The following is a 17,509-nucleotide window of genomic DNA, read 5'->3' as shown; positions in this document are numbered from 1 at the left end:
TTAAGTGTTCCTAGGGGTGTGTTACTAACTGTTGGGGGCTGGGCTTTCATTTGGTGAACACTGATCTCTGCTCCAATCACATGGAGCAGAGATCAGCGTCACTTGTTGCTATGTCGAACGGGGAGATGCTGTTTACAACGGCATCTCTCCATTCAGCCGCCCCGTGAGACTATCACGGGTATGCCCGCGGCGATAGAGTCTGCGGGACCTTCGACCGGACTCATGGGGGTCCCGACCAGCACACGAGCGTGCCACGGGTGGCATGCTCACGATGGCAGGGCGGCATTAAAGATTGGACGTACCTGTACGCCAATATGCCTGCCTGTGCCATTCTGCCGACGTACATCGGTGTGCGCTGGTCGGGAACTGGTTAACTGCAGCTCAGAAAAGTAATGTCATCATCCTGGCTCTAATGTCTGATGGGTTGTGTAAATCTCAGCACTGGCTGAAAAGGTTTGCAAATCCTTTCACAAGCAAAATGGCTACCTTATACATTTAATATAATAACATTATAAACATATTATTTTACAATATATAATAATTAAAAAATGATAATACATTATAAATATATTTTCATTTTATTTATATTTAGGTGATGATCCTCATGCTACCTGTGCATTTATAATTAGGACTTTATAGTCTCTTCTGTAACAGTAGATGACATCTTTCATTTAAATATCAACAGCAGCTTCATCACCCTCACTTTGGAGATTGCCCATTTCCAGGCCAGCTGTGTGTGGCATATTAGGGGATGAGAATCTGTAGACATGTATTCTGTTTAACATCAGGAAAAGTGAAGTAACCAGGCAGATCAAGAACACCATGCCTCCTAAAACCATGGCTATTATTATGGCAAAACTTAAGACTTCCCTGGATTTACTGGAACTGAGATCTATCCCTGGATAGGAAGGCTGTGAGCAGGAATGTTTTCTCTCATTATATGAAGAAAAGAGTGGGCAAGCAGTACAATTATTAGCAGAGGGTCCCCTGCAGGTGGAGCATGAGTAGTGACAAGGAGTACAGGCTCTGGCAGTGCGAGGAATTGCAGACAATTTTTCAGTTGTCCTAACCGGCAACAATGTCTTGAAGTATTTTGAAGGGCAGTAAGTAATGCAAAAGTGTCCAAATGCAAAAAATGGCATTTCACATTCTAGTAATAAAAATAAAAATGGAGTCGTGTACATTATTAGGTACATTATAAGCAACTACTATAAAATGTAAAATCATTCTAGTGGATAGAACTGTAACATTATATATTACAACATATATACCATATTTTTCGCTCCATAAGACGCACTTTCCCCCCCCCCCAAAAAAATGGGGGAAAATGTCTGCGCGTCTTATGGAACAAATACTGACCAGCAGAGCCGCTAATAGGGGGATCGTTTAGCTAAATCCTGTTTCTCCCCTGCCTTCAGCTGCTAGAGGGAGAGAATCAAAACGTATTGTTCTTTAACTAACCCCCACAGGATCGGTATTCACATATAAATCGCGCGGGCAATGTTATGTAAACAAGGCCGACCACCGCAATGCATATGTAAATTACATCCCCTGGGAGAGAAGAATGCAGAGATTAGTAGAGAGATGGCGGGTTCCGGTAAATACACCTGTTACATCACCGGTCAGTGTAAATGTCTCAATACATTGGTGGTTGATGTAAATACTCCTGTTGTGTTGAGGTCATGTAAACGTCCCAATTACATTGGGGACCAGTGTAGGGTGTCCCCTTACATTGGTTGTCAGTGTAGAAATATTATTCCGTTTTATTTTATTAAATATTTTAGTACACCATTTGGTTCAGAATTTTTTTTTCATATTTTCCTCTAAAATCTAGGTGTGTCTTATGGAGCGAAAAAATAGGATTTTTATAACGGCTTACCTGTAAAATCCTTTTCTTGGAGTACATCATAGGACACAGAGCCTTAAGTATTTACTTAGCAGGTTATAGCTACCTTCAGGTGTTGACACAGGAAGTTGACTCCCCTATATAACCCCTCCTTCCAGGAGTACCTCAGTTTTTGTAGCCAAGCAATATACTTAAAACCCATAAAAGAAGCGGGGCGGTACCTCTGTGTCCTATGATGTACTCCAAGAAAAGGATTTTTACAGGTAAGCCGTTATAAAAATCCTATTTTCTTTATCGTACATCATAGGACACAGCGCCTAAAGTATTTACTTAGTGTGATGTCCCATAGCAATGCTACTTGAGGGGAGGGAGACACAACCCGTAGCACACCCCCAGACCTTAAGGCCTTATAAGGACTTATACTGCTGCCTGCAGCACACTGCGCCCATAGGCGATATCCTCATTCCTTCTTACATCCACTTGGTAAAATTTTGTGAATGTATGGACCAAAGACCAAGTTGCGGCCTTGCAGATCTGAACAAAGGAGGCTTGGTGACGCACTGCCCAAGAAGCACTAATCACTCTGGTGTTGGTGAGTGGTGATTTTAAATTTGATAGTGTGATGGTCAGTCCATGGTAGCGGTAAGTTGAGTATGCTGATGTCGATATTTTGTTTGAAGATGAGGTCCAGAGTGTGTAGTGAACCATGTATAGGAGCATTTATCAGTTGCTGAAGACCTAGTTCTTCCAGTTAGTTAATGCAGGCAGAGGCGATGGGGTCTTTGTGTGTTTGCCCAGAGATTGAAGTCTCCAAGTACCAGAACGTTTTTGGTTTTCAGGGTGTGTATTGAAATGAATTTGGTGAAGGGTATCAGGAGATTTGTCTTTGGTCCTGGTGGTCTGTAGTAAAGCAGTATATTAATGATGTCTTGGGGTGTTTGCAGCTGTAGAGAAAGTGTCTCCATAAAGGCACTGGGTTCTGTAGTGTAGGTATGCTAAGCGCAAGGGATCACTGCTAGGCCTCCTCCTTTTTTTCCTATTCTATGCTCCGTTAGGATCCTGTATTTTTCAGGGACCTATTCAGTTAGGATGGTGTTGCAGTCGGGTGTTAGCCAGCTTTCCGTGATGAAGAGGCAATCTATGTTTTGGGTGATTAAAGCGTGGACTTCTTGTCTTTGCTTGACTGCCGATCTGGTGTTAATCAGGGCACATGTTAAGTGTTGTGGTTGAATTGGGGTCTTCCTTTGATTGGCGGTTGATTGTGGGTTGATCCTTCGTAATTGCTCTTTTAGTAGTATTTTTTGAATGGATATGGGCAATGTTGAGGTGGTGTTTCGCTAAGTAAACGTAGTGAGTTTTCTTCCCTGGAACATGGTTTTGGGAAAAAGTATGGCAGTACAATATCTTCATTCAGATGAAAGCCTGAAACCACTTTTGGCAAAAAGCCTGGAAGAGGGCGTAACACCACTCTGTCCTCATGAATAATCAAATATAGCTCTTTACAAGAAAGAGCAGCCAATTCTGAAACCCTCCTTGCTGAGGATATACCAACCAAAAATATCAGCTTCCTAGTCAGAAGGACTAAGGGAACAAGCTGTAATGGTTCAAATGGCAGTTTTTGTAACACTGGCAAAACAAAATTCAAGTCCCAAGGGGTTAAGACCCCATTCACACCTGAGCGTTTTGTAGCTTGAAGCTACAAAACGCTAGAGGGGAAAAATTATATTATTCTCAATGGAGATGGTTCACATCTCCACTACATGTCGCCTGAAGCCGAACGCCTGAAGCTCAAACAAGTTCCGGAACCTTTTTTGTCACTCGAATTGAGCAGATTTGGGCGTTTTTCTTCTTTTAACATTGGTGACCTTTTGCCCTGCACAAAATCGCGGTAAAAAACGCTGCAAATCACGGTAAAAAACGCTGCAAAAAACAATTGAAAACGCTACGCTCAGGTGTGAAATGCAGCCTAAGGCTAGGTTCACATTGCAGCGATGTGGGAACGCCGTGAATCCGCGGCGGGTTCCCGCATCGCATACCTCCCGGCGAAAGTTCACACTGCCCTATGCGAACTGCTGGGAGTGTCAGTGAAACGTTAATGACACCCCCAGATCAGTTCGCATATCGCAGTGCGATCTGCAAACTCGGACAGGAATCGGATCGCATGGTGTGAACACCCATGCGATCCGATTCTGCTGCGGACAAAAAAAAGGGTCCTGTGCGAGTTTGGGCCGTGTGCGATGCGAATTCAGCCATACTATCTGTATGGCTAAACTCGCATCACACAGAGATCGGATGTCATTTTCACTGCAGTGCGGTGCGAATCACATCCGGTTCTCGTAACCGCTGCAATGTGAACCCAGCCTAAAAGTGATTTAACTGGCAGATTATTCCGAATCACCCCTTGCATAAAACCCCGGACTAAAGAATGCGTAGCAAGCAGTCTTTGAAATAAAACCGATAAGGCTGAGACTTGGCCCTAAGCCAACCCTTGGATTCACACCAGGAAACGTAAGCTTTCCAAACTGGAAACTGGTTTCCTTGCATTGATTAAAGTTGAGATAACAGACCTAGAAAGCCCACGATTCTTCAGAATGTGGGTTTCAATAGCCAAGCCATTAAATTTAGCGTTCATAAAGTAGAATGGAATATCGGCCCTGCAATAGCAGGTCTGGCCTTAGTCGGAGATGCCAAGGTCTCTCCATTGCCATCTTTACGATCTCTCGTACCATGACCTTCTGGGCCATGCTGGTGCTACCAGAATTACCAGCTCTCTTTCCAGCTTTATCCTGCAAAAAAGTTGAGGCAGCAACTGAATCAGGGGAAAAGCGTAGATCAGTGAAAACTGTTCCCGCGGGGTTACCAGCGCATCTGATTCGTATGCGAGTGGATCCCTTGCTCTGGACACAAAGTTGACTAACTTCATGTTGAATCTGGATGCTAGAAAATCTATGTCCAGAGTACCTCATCTTTGGCAAACAGGTCAAAACACTTCGGGGTGAAGAGACCACTTCCCTGGGAATAACTGCTGGCGACTTAGTACGCCTGCCAATTTTCTACTCCTGGAATGAAAACTGCCGATAGGGATGGGACATTCCTTTCTGCCCAAGTTAAGCTATGGTTCACCTCTCTCTGAGCGGAGAGACTCTTGGTGCCCCCTTGGTGATTGATATAGGCCACAGCCGTGACATTGTCGGATTGAATCCAGACTGGACAATTCTTTAACCTGGAGGTCCAGGTTTTCAGAGCCAGATTCACTGCCCAAATCTCTAGGATGTTGATGGGCAGGGCTCTTTCGAGTTTTGGCCACTGTCCCTGGACAGTGGTCTCCTCTAATACCACTCCACAGCCTGAAAGGCTGGCATCTGTCGTTAGTAATTTCCAGATTATTGGTCTGAAGGATTTCCCCTTCAACAAATTCTGGCTTTGTAACCAACTGGGGCTTTGAGACACTCTTGGGGACAGCCACATTGACAAGTCCAAAGCTTGGATCGTCTTGCTCCAAGCAGAGAGGATTCTGTTTTGCAACAGTCTTGAATGGAACTAGGCATAAAGGACTGCTTGTATGGAGCTGATCTTTGCTGGAGGCAAGAACACCCTTTTCTGGGCTGCATCTATGATCAGGTCTAAGTAATCCAGCCTTCTTACTGGTTTTAAGGAAGACTTTTCAAGGTTGAGGATCCAACTGAGACTTTCCAGGTAACTGGTTGTAATGCGTACGCTTTGCCTTAAGCGAGTCACTGACTGGTCTATTAACAATAGATCGTCTAGGTACGCCAACACTGTTATTCCCTGTGCCCTCAACCTGGCTAGAGGTCGGGCCAGTATTTTTGTAAATACTCATGGTGCTGTGGCTAGCCCAAAGGGTAAGGCCGCGAACTGAAAGTACTGTTGTTCCACTTTGAATCGCACAAACATTTGGCGAGTGGGAAATATAGGGACATGCAGATATGCATCCCTGATGTCGATGGACGCCAGAAGTTCTCCGTCTTGTAGGATGGGGACCACTGATCTGATCGACTCCATTCGAAATGAGAACCGATTTAGATTAGGCCTGACATCTCCATTCGGTTTTGGTACCATAAACAGGTTTGAATAGAAACCTAAACCTTGTTCTTCTGTGGGGATCTGTATGATTACCCCTCAAGTCAATTGGTCTAATGCTTGACACAGGGATTGTTTTTTCCCTGGATCCTTGGGAACGTTTGATCTCAGAAAGTGAGATGGTGGAAACTCCCGAAACTCTAGTTTGTATCCTAGAGTCACTGTGGAGAGAGCCCATCTGTCCTGAGTTTCCCTCTGCCAGACTTCTGCGAAATGCAGAAGTCTTCCCACCACCTTGGTGAGGGGAAACGCCTCTTCAGAGCCTGACTCTGTCCCTGTATCCCTATCCCTTCAGTTTCCCCATTTAGTTAGAGGGAGAGGAGACCCCCCCAGCTGCTGAGACACACGCTATATTAGCAGAATTAAACAGGGTCTATAGACTATTACTCCCTTTAGAGGAGTTTTTAAGGCATTTTACAATATAATTGAAAGAAAAGTCATAGGTGGACTTTGCATTTCCTATGCTTTCCTCTTACCTTTTCCTCGCTGCAGGATATTGCTGTAAACAGACAGATCCAAACTTTACCCATCACGGCGGGCAGTGTGGTTAAACCTTCAAAGACTGGGGCCCTTTTAATAGGGGTTCCACTCCTTTGGACCATGTATAGCACCCCTCAGGACAGCTTTAGGTAACGTAGCAAGACCAAAAAGATTCCTGGTTCCTAGGGTCTAGCCTTCAAAGAAGAGCGTTACAGGCAAAACCTCGTTCTTCTATGCAAGGCCGGGTAACATCCTGGAGCTGCAGTGGTGGGATGGATCTGGTTGTAGAGGCTTTTTAAATCCAGCATGGATCCCTCCTGGAGTCAACTTCTTGTATTGGGTGTGCCAGTGTCAACACCTGAAGGTAGCTATAACCCACTAAGTAAATACTTAAAGAGGAAGTAAACCCATTAGGATTTACTTCCTCTTTGTTTCCCTGCAAAGGTAAAGCATAATGGTCTACTATGCATTACATAGTAGCCCATTATGTGTCACTTGCCTGACACAGGAGCCATCGATGTCACCGCTGTCCCCTCTTCCACGAAGCATCCATCTTCCTTTCTGGGTATTGCTGCTGCGGCGCTGTGAGTGGCCAGAGCAGCGATGACATCACTCTGGCGCATGCGTGCGGGAGCCGTCAGTGACGGCATGTTAGCATTCACTAACGGCATGCTCAGTGTGCTTACACCACTGTCTACGGCGCCCAGTTTTTGTAAAATATCTCCTTAACCATATAGAGATATTTCTTTCACCTACAGGTAAGCCTCAATCTAGGCTTACCTGTAGGTTAAAGTGGTCCCAGAGGGTTTACAACCACTTTAAGGCTCTATGTCCTATGATGTACGATAAAGAAATGCGGTAACTGTTCTATCAAACAGTAGTTTGTCAGGAAGCACAAGCTTATGATACAGTAAGTGCCACCAGATGGATACACAGCTTCTGAATGTAATGAATGCAAGATATGAGTCCTACCCCCTCCATACTGTGACTGCAGGTCCCAATTTGACAGCATTCAGGTGCACAGCCCTGAATGCAGACAGTGTGCATTTGGGGCCCCTCACTCACATGCCTGCGAAGTTAGGACCTCTGGAAGCTATCAATCACAGCAATTATTTTTTTAATCAACTAGTCTGGGGGACAGCTCTGCTACAAGTTTATGGTCACTCGGGGGTTGATTTACTAAAACTGGAGCATTCAAAAATCTGGTGCAGCTGTGCATGGTAGCCAGCTTCTAACTTCAGCTTGTTCAATTAAGCTTCAACAATAAAACCTGTAAGCTGATTGGTTCTATGCCAAGCTACACCAGATTTTGCACTCTCCAGTTTTAGTAAATCAACCCCCGTGAGCTTTTAACAGATGGGGAATACAGCTGAACTAAGGCTAACCTGTTAGGTATGCGGATCTTTACCTCTGTATTCCTTACCTCGGTAGTAGCAAACTTTTTATTTATATAAACCTATTAGTCATTGAGGTATTTAAAGCCCAACTTAAGGCCCCAAACTCCCATCCATAGCTATAACTTTTTCCACCTCTGAAAGTTCCCCAAGCAGGAAAGATTTTTTGCTATTTTTTTATGCTTACTTTTTTCAAAGTCTTTAGTCTGGTCCTGGAATGCTGCAGGATCCTATTCACATCCTTTTTGGTCTGGGCAGTCATCTCTGCTTCAGCCATTATATAGTGAATGCAGGGCATCATTGAAAGTAGAATCCCAGCTTTAATATCACTTTAACCACTTAAGGACCAGAAGGATTTGCCCCTTAATGACCAGGCCATTTTTTGAGATACGACACTGCGCTGCTTTAACTGACAATTTCACGGTCCTGCGACTCTGTACCCAAACAAAATTGACATTGTTTTTTTCCCAACAAATAGAGCTTTCTTTTGGTGGTATTTGATCACCGCTGCTGTTTTTATTTTTTGCTCTATGAACAAAGAGCTACAATTATTTGTTAAAAAAAAAATAATAATAAAAAAAAAATCACAATAGGAGTATATTGATTGGTTTGTGCAAAAGTTATCACTTCTACAAACTATGGGATAGATTTAGGGACCTTTTTTATAGTTTCTACTGGTTATGGCGGCATTCTGATTTTTAGGAGGACTGACATTGCGGTGGACAAATCTGACCCCAAATTACACTTTTTGGGGACCAGTGACATTATTACATTGATCAGTGTTATAAAAATGCACTGATCAAAGTAAAAACTACACTGGTAGGGAAGGAGTTAACACTAGGGGACGATCAAGGGGTTAAGTGTGTTCCCTTAGTGTGTTCTAACTGTAGGGGGGGGTGGGCTGCCTGGGACATGACAGAGAACACTGTTCCTGATGACTGTGAACAGTAGATCTCTGTCATGTCATCTGTCAGAATGGGGAACCGCCTTGTTTACAAAAGGAGAGCCGACCTGCTGCAGTACAACTGCAACGGGCGGTCGTTAAGCGGTTAGTTTGCTTGGATCAAGCTGGAAAATGAATATAAGGGTTCCTCTGATTGGCCGAGGTTGAACTTGGCAAATCAGAGGAAGCCTAGTATTAATTCATAAAATACAAGGCCCCTTGTGAATTGAGTAGAAGCATTCAACCTGGCTATTTAATTCCAGCAGATGGGAAGTTGCCTGTAGTGCTGTCAGAACACAGTGCCGCCTACCGTACGTGGCTAAATAAACCATTTAAATTGATATTAAAATGGGTTTCTACTTTCCACAAGAGGTCCTCAGTTTTTCAGCTTAAGGAAAGAGCACTGAAGACAGTGATGGCTGGTGCTCCATTTTTTTTTGGGGGGGGGGGGCAACAAACAAACCCCCCCCCTCAGTCGGTCAAACACCACACCCCCTGGTCACTCACACGCTAAAAAATAAAAAAAAATAAAGCACATACCCAGGCATGTTCCATTGATGTCATGAGTCACACAGTCACGTAACACAGGCTCAGATACTTTTCTAGCCATTACATCTTCATCAGTGCCATGCAGAATAAGCGTGAAGCGGTTTAAGAATCCTTCAATATATAAAAGCACACACATAACATAACAGTAGATTGCATGTTAATAAAAGGAAATATTTAAAAGCTTAAAACAAAAGAAATTGTCTATTAACAATTGATATTTAACCACTTGCCAACCATGCTATAGCTGAATGACTGCTACAGCACAGCTGGCCAGTTCTGGGAGGGAGTCATATGACATCCTCCCATATACGCGCCTGCTGCAGTGTGCGCACAGTGCGCTCTGTGATCGCTGTGTCCTTAGAACACAGTTGATCACAGATCAGGGTAAAGGGCCAATCACAGTGGTCATTTACCACATGATCAGCTGTGACCAATGACAACCGATCATGATGTAAACACAAGCTGATTATCAGCATTCATTTCCTCGCGTTGACGGCGTGAGGAGAGGATAGACGATAACCAGCTTGTGTGAAAGGGTCAACTACACTGATAAGGGCACTGGTTATCAGTGTCCTGCTTATCAGTGCAGTCCCAACAGTGCTGCCTCATCAATGCCATCTATTAGTGCAGCCTCATCAGCACACATCAGTGAAGGAGAAAAATGACCGGTTCGCAAAATTTTAGAACAAAACTATAAGAAACATTTTTCCCCAAATTTTTGGTCTTTTTTTCGTTTATTTAGCAAAAAAAAAAAAAAAAAACAGTGGTTTAGAAATGCCACCAAAAGAAAGCTCTATTTGTGTGGCATGACTAATTGTCATTCAAAGGGTTACAATGCTGAAAGCTAAAAATTGGCCTGGGCAGCGAAAGGGTAAAAGTGCCCAGTAGGCAAGTGGATAAATATGAAGCAAGTCACAAAGTCTATATGATGGGCGGTCTCTGTTTGTGGATGTTCGGATGGACCGCTTAATGTCGGCCTGACCTGAACACCCAATGTTAGTCACTGAGCTCAGGTGTTATAATCAATATTACCCTCTGATGGGTTTTCCGCATGATTAGTCTCATGTGGAGTTACCTTATAATCAGGTGAGTGATGAGGTTGCATTTGCTGCATAGCCAGGATACATGCTGTGTCTCACTGAGCTGTTTCAGATATGGAAAGCCTCAAGGTAGCACATACAAATACTCTTTTTTTCTAGACGTTTTTTTCTGCGTATGCCGATTACTTCACAGCGCTGCAGACCCATTCTACTTATGCACCTAGCGGACCGCTCTGGGCTCTGGCTAAGCTTTTTGCTCTTGGGATAGTCACCTACATACTTTGCAGTCTGTGCCTTTTACCTTTTTACCCTGTTTACCTTGTTTATATACAGGGTTTAAGCTTGACTGTTTATACATGAGGTACCTTTTTTTTTTTATTACACCCTCTGATATACTCCCTGAGGCTGAGTATATATGCTATTATTCCTTTTGGAAAGCATTTCCAGCCCTTCCTTTTTGGCTTCCCCGTATGCACGGACCTGCTGCTGTTTGTTTGGAAGAAGCGACTGCATAGGTTGAGCACACTGGATGGCTTTGAGGACAGTTTGTGTTACATACCTGTACTCTAAGGCCGCGTACACACGGGCGGACTATCCGTCCAACTAAGTCCGTCAGACATTCTGACAGACAGTCCGTCCTACTTTTGAATGAACGGACTTGACCACACACGACGAACAGACAGTCCGCTGAAAGCTTGCGCGATGACGTGTACGGCACGTACGACGGGACTAGAAATACGACGTCCAATACACTGCAATGCAACCTTCGGCCGTGTAAATCCTTTCTGAGCATGCGCCATACTTAGTCCGTTGAACTAGCCTACTCACGAGCGGACTGTCCGCTGAAACCAAGTTTGGACGGACAATATTACGGAAATTCCGAAAGACTTAGTCCGCCAGACTGTCCGCTGAAGCCCACACACGAGCGGATTGTCCGCTGAAACACGTTTCAGCGGACCAAGTCCGTCAGACAGTCCGCCCGTGTGTACGCGGCCTAACTGTTCTAATGCTGCTTTTCTACTACAAAATTCAGCAATTTTGAAATGTGAGGGACCACCTACCTGTATCCATGCTATGAATAGCCAACATATGATCTGTAAGTACTTTAATATGTAAGCAACTATCTGTTCTCTGCCATGAAATGCATTTTCTATAATTACAATGTAAATATTTTGTTATGTTTATTTTTCTCTTGTACTCCACCAATATGCTACCTTTTAACCCTTGAGGAAGGACTTGGATATGCCACCAATTTTGACTTGTGGTTGTATTCTCCGAAACATGTTGGGATATGTTGTGATTAGTACCAACTTCTGACTTGATGTCGGATAGTTTTGTATATTTCAACATTTTGGTAGCTACTGTATTCTGTGTTTTTATTGTATGCTCTATGATTTTGGATGTGTATGTTAAGTTATTTCAATAAACTTTTTTTCTTTTTTTTATACATTATATACAAATTACTACTTTTTCAGAATCCTATAAATCTTTTTGCCCACAAAATCCCTGGGGCAACCCTTTTTCAGTTTTTACAGACTTCTTTTGGCATGTGGCAGAAGCCATTAGGATTCCTCATGGGTTGGTATTCTCTTCTCTCTTCCAATTTGTTTTCACAGTGCTGTAGAAGGTACATTCTATATATGAAACCCCAGTGCTGTTCTGCAACCTTCACGGTAGGGATGGTTGCAGAACAAGCTTCTAAAAGCATAAATACCAACCTTGAAGAGAAAAAAAAAAAAAAAGAGGATTTTTGTACTCACAGTAAAATCCTTGACGGACACCTTTAATCTTGATCTTAGGGTTATATCGCCACCTTCAGGAGAGGACTAGGCAGCACATGTAAAAACAGCAAAACTGCACAGTACCGCCCAAGGGGCAGTCCTATTGGCTATAACCCCTCACTCTGCTTCCAGCAGCTCAGTTCGTCAAAAAGCAGTACAAGCATAAATAGGAGGGGTGGGTGCTGTGTGCATCAATGAACTTCAGAGAAAAGTATTTTACGGTGAGTACAAAAATCCTATTTTCTCTTTCGTTCATTGACAGACACAGCACCTTTACTCTTGGCCTTAGGGATGTCCCCAAGCAGTGTCAAAAAACGAGGGGTGGGAACAGCAAGAAAATCACTCCACCCATAACCACCAGAGCTCCTCAACGGAGGAGTTGCAACCTTAAACAGCCGTCTGCAAAACCTTGCGGCCAAAACAAGCATCTGAAGATGCGCTCACATGAGCCTTGAAAAAATTTTGTGAAGGTGAAGGGACGACCAGGTCCCCGCCTTGCACACCTGGAAAACAGACACTTGATGTCGGAAAGTCTAGGAGGCACCAATTGCCCTGGTCGAATGTGCCGTGACCGGAAAGGGGGAGGGGGGGCGCCCGTCCCCTTAAGGCATAAGCCTGAACCACAATCTGTCTGATCCACCGAGAAATGGTGGCCGACGAGACAGTCAGGCCCTTCTTTGGACCAGCCACCGATACAAACGGCGAGTCCGACTTTCGGAAAGGAGCCATAGCAGACAGATACACCTCCAGAGCCCGGACCACGTCCAAGGAATGCAAAGCATCCCCTTTGGGATGCGACGGCCGAGGACATAAGGACGGAAGCACAATGTCCTCATTTAGACGAAAAGTCGAAACAACCTTTGGAAGAAAAGAAGACTGTGGACACAGCATTGCCTTATCCTTGTGGTGGACCAAGTAGGGAGACTTGCATGACAAGGTTGCCAACTCAGAAACCCTCGGGCAGATGTAATAGCTACTAGAAAGACTACTTTCTTAGAGAGAGTCAATATGGGAATCTCCCTAATGTTTTAAAACTGCAGTTTCCGAAGCACCGAGGCAACGGTGGTTGAACCAGAGGGCCACAGGTCGAATCCCCTGAACAAACGTACTCACCAATGAATGAGTCGCCAAAGGTCGCTGAAAAAAAGACAGCTAAAGCAGATTCCTGCCTCTTAATGGTGCTGAAGGCAAGTTTCTGATCCACTTCTCGCTGCAAAAACTGCAGGATCCTGGAAACTGAGTATGTGTGCAGACGCCACCCCATCTCCTCACACATGGAGATGTAGGCCTTCCACGTACGATGATAAATCTTCTGAGAAGAGGACTTCCGTGCCCTCAGCATAGTGGAGATGACTGAATCAGACAGACCTAGTCACCCTTAGCACCTGGCTTTCAACAGCCATGTCCCAATAAAGCCAGCGACGGTAAAGCAGGATGAAGTATTGGACCTTGTGACAGCAGGTTGTCTCGCATTGGCAGCCACCAAGGAACATCCGCCACCATTTGTACTACGACTACTATTCGTAGTAAGGACGCCGAGGTCAATCTGGGGCAATCAATTATCGGAATCCCCCCCCCGGCCTCCACTCTGCGTAACAGAAATGGTAGAAGTTTGAGTAGGGGAAAGGCATAAATCAGCTGATAATGCCCCCATGGAGCCACCAACGCATCTGCCGTGTCCGCCCAGGGATCTTTTGATCTGGCCACAAACCTCTGTACCTTCCGTTTGAGTCGAGAAGCCAAGAGATCTACATCTGCTGTGCCCCACCTTAGGCAAAGGAGCCAGCATACATCCGGATGCAGCGACCATTACCCCTGGTCAAGCATCAGATGACTTAGGTAGTCCGCCTGCCAGTTTTCTACGACTGGAATGTATACGGCTGACAGAGCCGGGAAACACGCCGCTCTGCCCACCGTAGGATGTGATCGAACTCTAGTGCTGCAGCCGAGCTCCTTGATGGTTGACATATGCCACTGCCGTGGCATTGTCCGACTGGATCCTGACCGGATGCCCCTGCAGCCTCTGTGACCATGTGGAGAGGCACCGATTGCCCGAAGCTCCAGCACATTGATCGGCAGGTGGGATTCTTTTTGCATCCAGCGACCCTGGGCCGACTGTACGCCCCCAAACTTCCGAAGAGTCTGTATGGTGATTGCCACATCCTCCCTTAATTCTGAGGTGGAAGCTGCTCTCAGGATGAGGCCGTCCAGGTAACCCACGATTGCAATCCCTCGTTGCCTTAGCAATGCTAGAATTGGGGCTAGCACCTTGGTGCCGACGCTAGGCCAAAAGGCAGAGCTACAAATTGTTAGTGCTCATCCCCGACCGCAAATCGCAGAAACCTCTGATGCCCGACGCATATGGGGACATGCAAGTATGCGTCCTTGATGTCCAAAATGCCAAGAAATCCCCCTGATTGAGTGTAGCAACCACGGAGAAAACGGATTCCACCCTGAAACTTTGTACTTTCACAAAGCCGTTGAGAGCCAGGACTGGAACGGACCCCTACCTTCTTTGGGATTACAAACAAATTGGAGTAGAATCACTGAAACCTGTCTGGCATCAGTACAGGTACCATCACCCCGCACAGAAGCAGGTCCTGTACTGCCCCGAACAGGGCTTCCCGACGAGCCGAAAGAAGATGAAGGTTGGACAGAAAAAAATCTGTTTGGCAGACAAGAGAACCATCTTGTATCCTGATGAAACCAGTTCACAGACCCACTGATCGGAAAGTAGGGAGGTCCACCGAGCTGCAAACTCCGTAGGCGACCCCCCCCCACCCGAGAGTCAGGCAGGGGGTGACCCTTCATGCAGCAACAGTTGTGCTCGCAGGTGTGTTCAGCTTGCGAAACCAGGGGCGCTTTTGTCCCTCAGCGGGCACCTTGTCAGACTGGGAATGCTTACTTGCCAACCCGGACAGATGAAAAATCCGCTTCTGAGTGGAAAAGGAGTACCCTCGCCTACGACGAGAGCTACATGTTTCTGCAATACAGAGGACGTACATAGTGTAAAAGGGGAATCTCGGTAGCAGGAACCCCAAAATAGTAAACCAAAAGCATAGATTTGTCAAAGCAAGCATTAACCACTTAAGGACCAGGCCTCTTTTTCAGACTCAGTGTTTACATGTTTACTCCTTACCCTTCCTGGACTGTGGGAGCAACGTATTCTTTCCCCCAGTAACATTCTTAATGTTAACCAGGGAGGCTCCAAATAGGCTCTCCCCCTGGAAGGGCAAATCCTCCAGTGCTTTTTTAGATGCCTGGTCCACAGACCAGCATTTTAGCCAAATCATGGGATGTAGCACCACAGCGGATACTGAGGCTCTAGAGAGCAAGGGGGCCATATCTAAGGCCGTATCACAGACATACTTAAGGCCCTGCACCAACTGGTTTGTCAGTTTCATGCAGACTGGGGAAACCTGTTTCTTCTCCAACTCACAGTGCAACAATTTAGCCCATTCAGTAAGCGTCTGTGACACCAGGGCCGTGGCTAACACTGGCTGCAATGCTGACCCCACCACCGTAAACATGTACCGGGCAACCACCTCAGCCCTTCTGTCGGCAAGGTCCTTGAAAGCAAGGGTCCCTTCCCCCGGGATTGTGGTAACCTTATTTAAGCTGGATACGGGGGGGGGGGGTCAACAATCGTTGGAGATGTCCATTTTTTCAGGAAACTCTCCTCAAAAGGGGTAACACACCGCCATCCGTTGCTGTGGGATTCCCCACTCCTTGTAAAAAACGTATCAAAAAAAGTTAGGTAGGGAAACACTTTAGCCACGCCTGGTGGCTTGTGGGACCCAAAAGGGACCGACACCTCCTGCAGATGCCCCCACCGTAGCCACCCAGCACTAGATATAAAAACAAGCTGAGGCTACTAGAAAATTGCCGCCTCAGCAAAAAAAAAAAGTCTGAAAGCACCAGGAAAATGGCTGCCCGGCTACAGAAAAATGGCCTCGGTCCACACAGTGACCGTCTCACATGCCATACACACTAGATACCCCACCATGGCCTAAAAACAGGGAAAAGGATGAGCAGGCCACCAACACCCAGTGCAGCCCCCTGCCAGGACTCAGAGCGCCCCCCCCAGGACCCCCGGCCAAGTACGTGCACTGCACCCCCTATGCCCAGTCACACAGTGGCCCATAGCATGGGGAGGAGGGAAAGGCACGGGGGAGAGAAGAGAGAGAGAGAGACCCCTAGTCAACCTTCCAGGGAATGCCCAGCTGCTCCAGCCTCCCGAGACAGGTGGAACCATACTTTCCCCTCCTGCAGGGACTGCTGGACGCATTCCACAGACAGACCCATCACTCGAGCAGTACGGGGTGGCTGTCGGCCATGGCACACTGACAGCAGTAGCCCAGTCATGTGTGCGCCCCGGAGCATATAGCTCACCGGCCACCCTGGATCAGATGGGGCATGTCGTGGCCAACCCAGCACGTTGCTGAGGTCTGCTCACGCTCGATGGCCAGGCTGGGGAGACTACCAGGATCTATATTATCCAGCCTGTCACCACCAAGCCCGGCTGTTGATTGTAGATCACAGGAATCAAAAATGCAGAAAAAATAAACTTCCACCGGGAGCCAGGTCCTTCTACACTAGGCAGAAAAAACTGAGCTGCTGGAAACAGAGTGAGGGGTTATAGCCAGTAGGACCGCCCCATGGGCAGTACTGTGCAGTTTTGAGGTTTTTACATGTTCTACCTAGTCCTCTCCAGAAGGTGGCGATATAACCCTAAGGTTAATGAACGAAAGAGAAAAACAGGACTTTTAAAACAGCTTACCTGTAAAATCCTTTTCTTTGATGTACATCAGGGGACACAGAGCCATAGTAGTTACTGTGACCAATCACAGCTAGCAACAACTGCACACAATGAATGGCATGAATCAAAGCCATTCATTGTGTACAATGGTCTTGTGACCTGCCATGATTGGCCTGAGCGATCACATGGTACTGGCAGCAGTCGATTAGTGTCTGGTGGACAGAGCAGGTGACATATTGTGCCAGGAGTGAGGCCCATTCTGGGTAGGACATCATAAGAAGTCCACCCAGAACAATTTGGCTACAGCTCAGGCATCATTTTACAATTACTCAAGAATGTATAAAGAGACATCCAGGCAGACTGATAATTAGCTGATGCACAGGGTGGTTCAAGGTCAGAAATGTATCCCTGTTCTTGGGCCCCCACCTAAATTAACCGATGTGGTTGCTTAAGGTCATGCATAAAACTGAAAAAAATAAATAAAAAATGAGTTGAAGGTCACCAAGAAACCTTATTAACCACTTCAGCCCCGGAAGATTTTACCCCCTTAATGACCAGAGCATTTTTTGCGCTTCGGCACTGCGTTGCTTTAACTGACAATTGCACGGTTGTGCGA

At 45.9% G+C, this 17,509-nt stretch overlaps 1 protein-coding gene across 1 annotated transcript in view; it reads right to left on the bottom strand.

The window, feature by feature from the left end:
- Positions 1-559: 559 nt before the first annotated feature.
- PCSK4 (proprotein convertase subtilisin/kexin type 4) overlaps positions 560-17,509 on the bottom strand; it is a 206,463-nt gene continuing 189,513 nt past the window's right edge. The window contains exons 14-15 of the mRNA XM_077476003.1: positions 9,305-9,424; positions 560-1,150 (exon numbers count right to left, since the gene is read on the bottom strand). Of these exons, the coding sequence (XP_077332129.1) occupies positions 672-1,150; positions 9,305-9,424 (599 nt within the window). The 3' untranslated portion in view covers positions 560-671. The remainder of the gene's footprint in view (positions 1,151-9,304; positions 9,425-17,509) is intronic.

Source organism: Lithobates pipiens, unplaced genomic scaffold (genome assembly GCF_037356315.1).
Source record: "Lithobates pipiens isolate NorthernLeopardFrog02 unplaced genomic scaffold, aLitPip1_a1.2 Scaffold_13, whole genome shotgun sequence".
In the NCBI taxonomy this organism is placed as follows: domain Eukaryota; kingdom Metazoa; phylum Chordata; class Amphibia; order Anura; family Ranidae; genus Lithobates; species Lithobates pipiens.
This window is presented reverse-complemented; position numbering and strand designations above follow the sequence as displayed.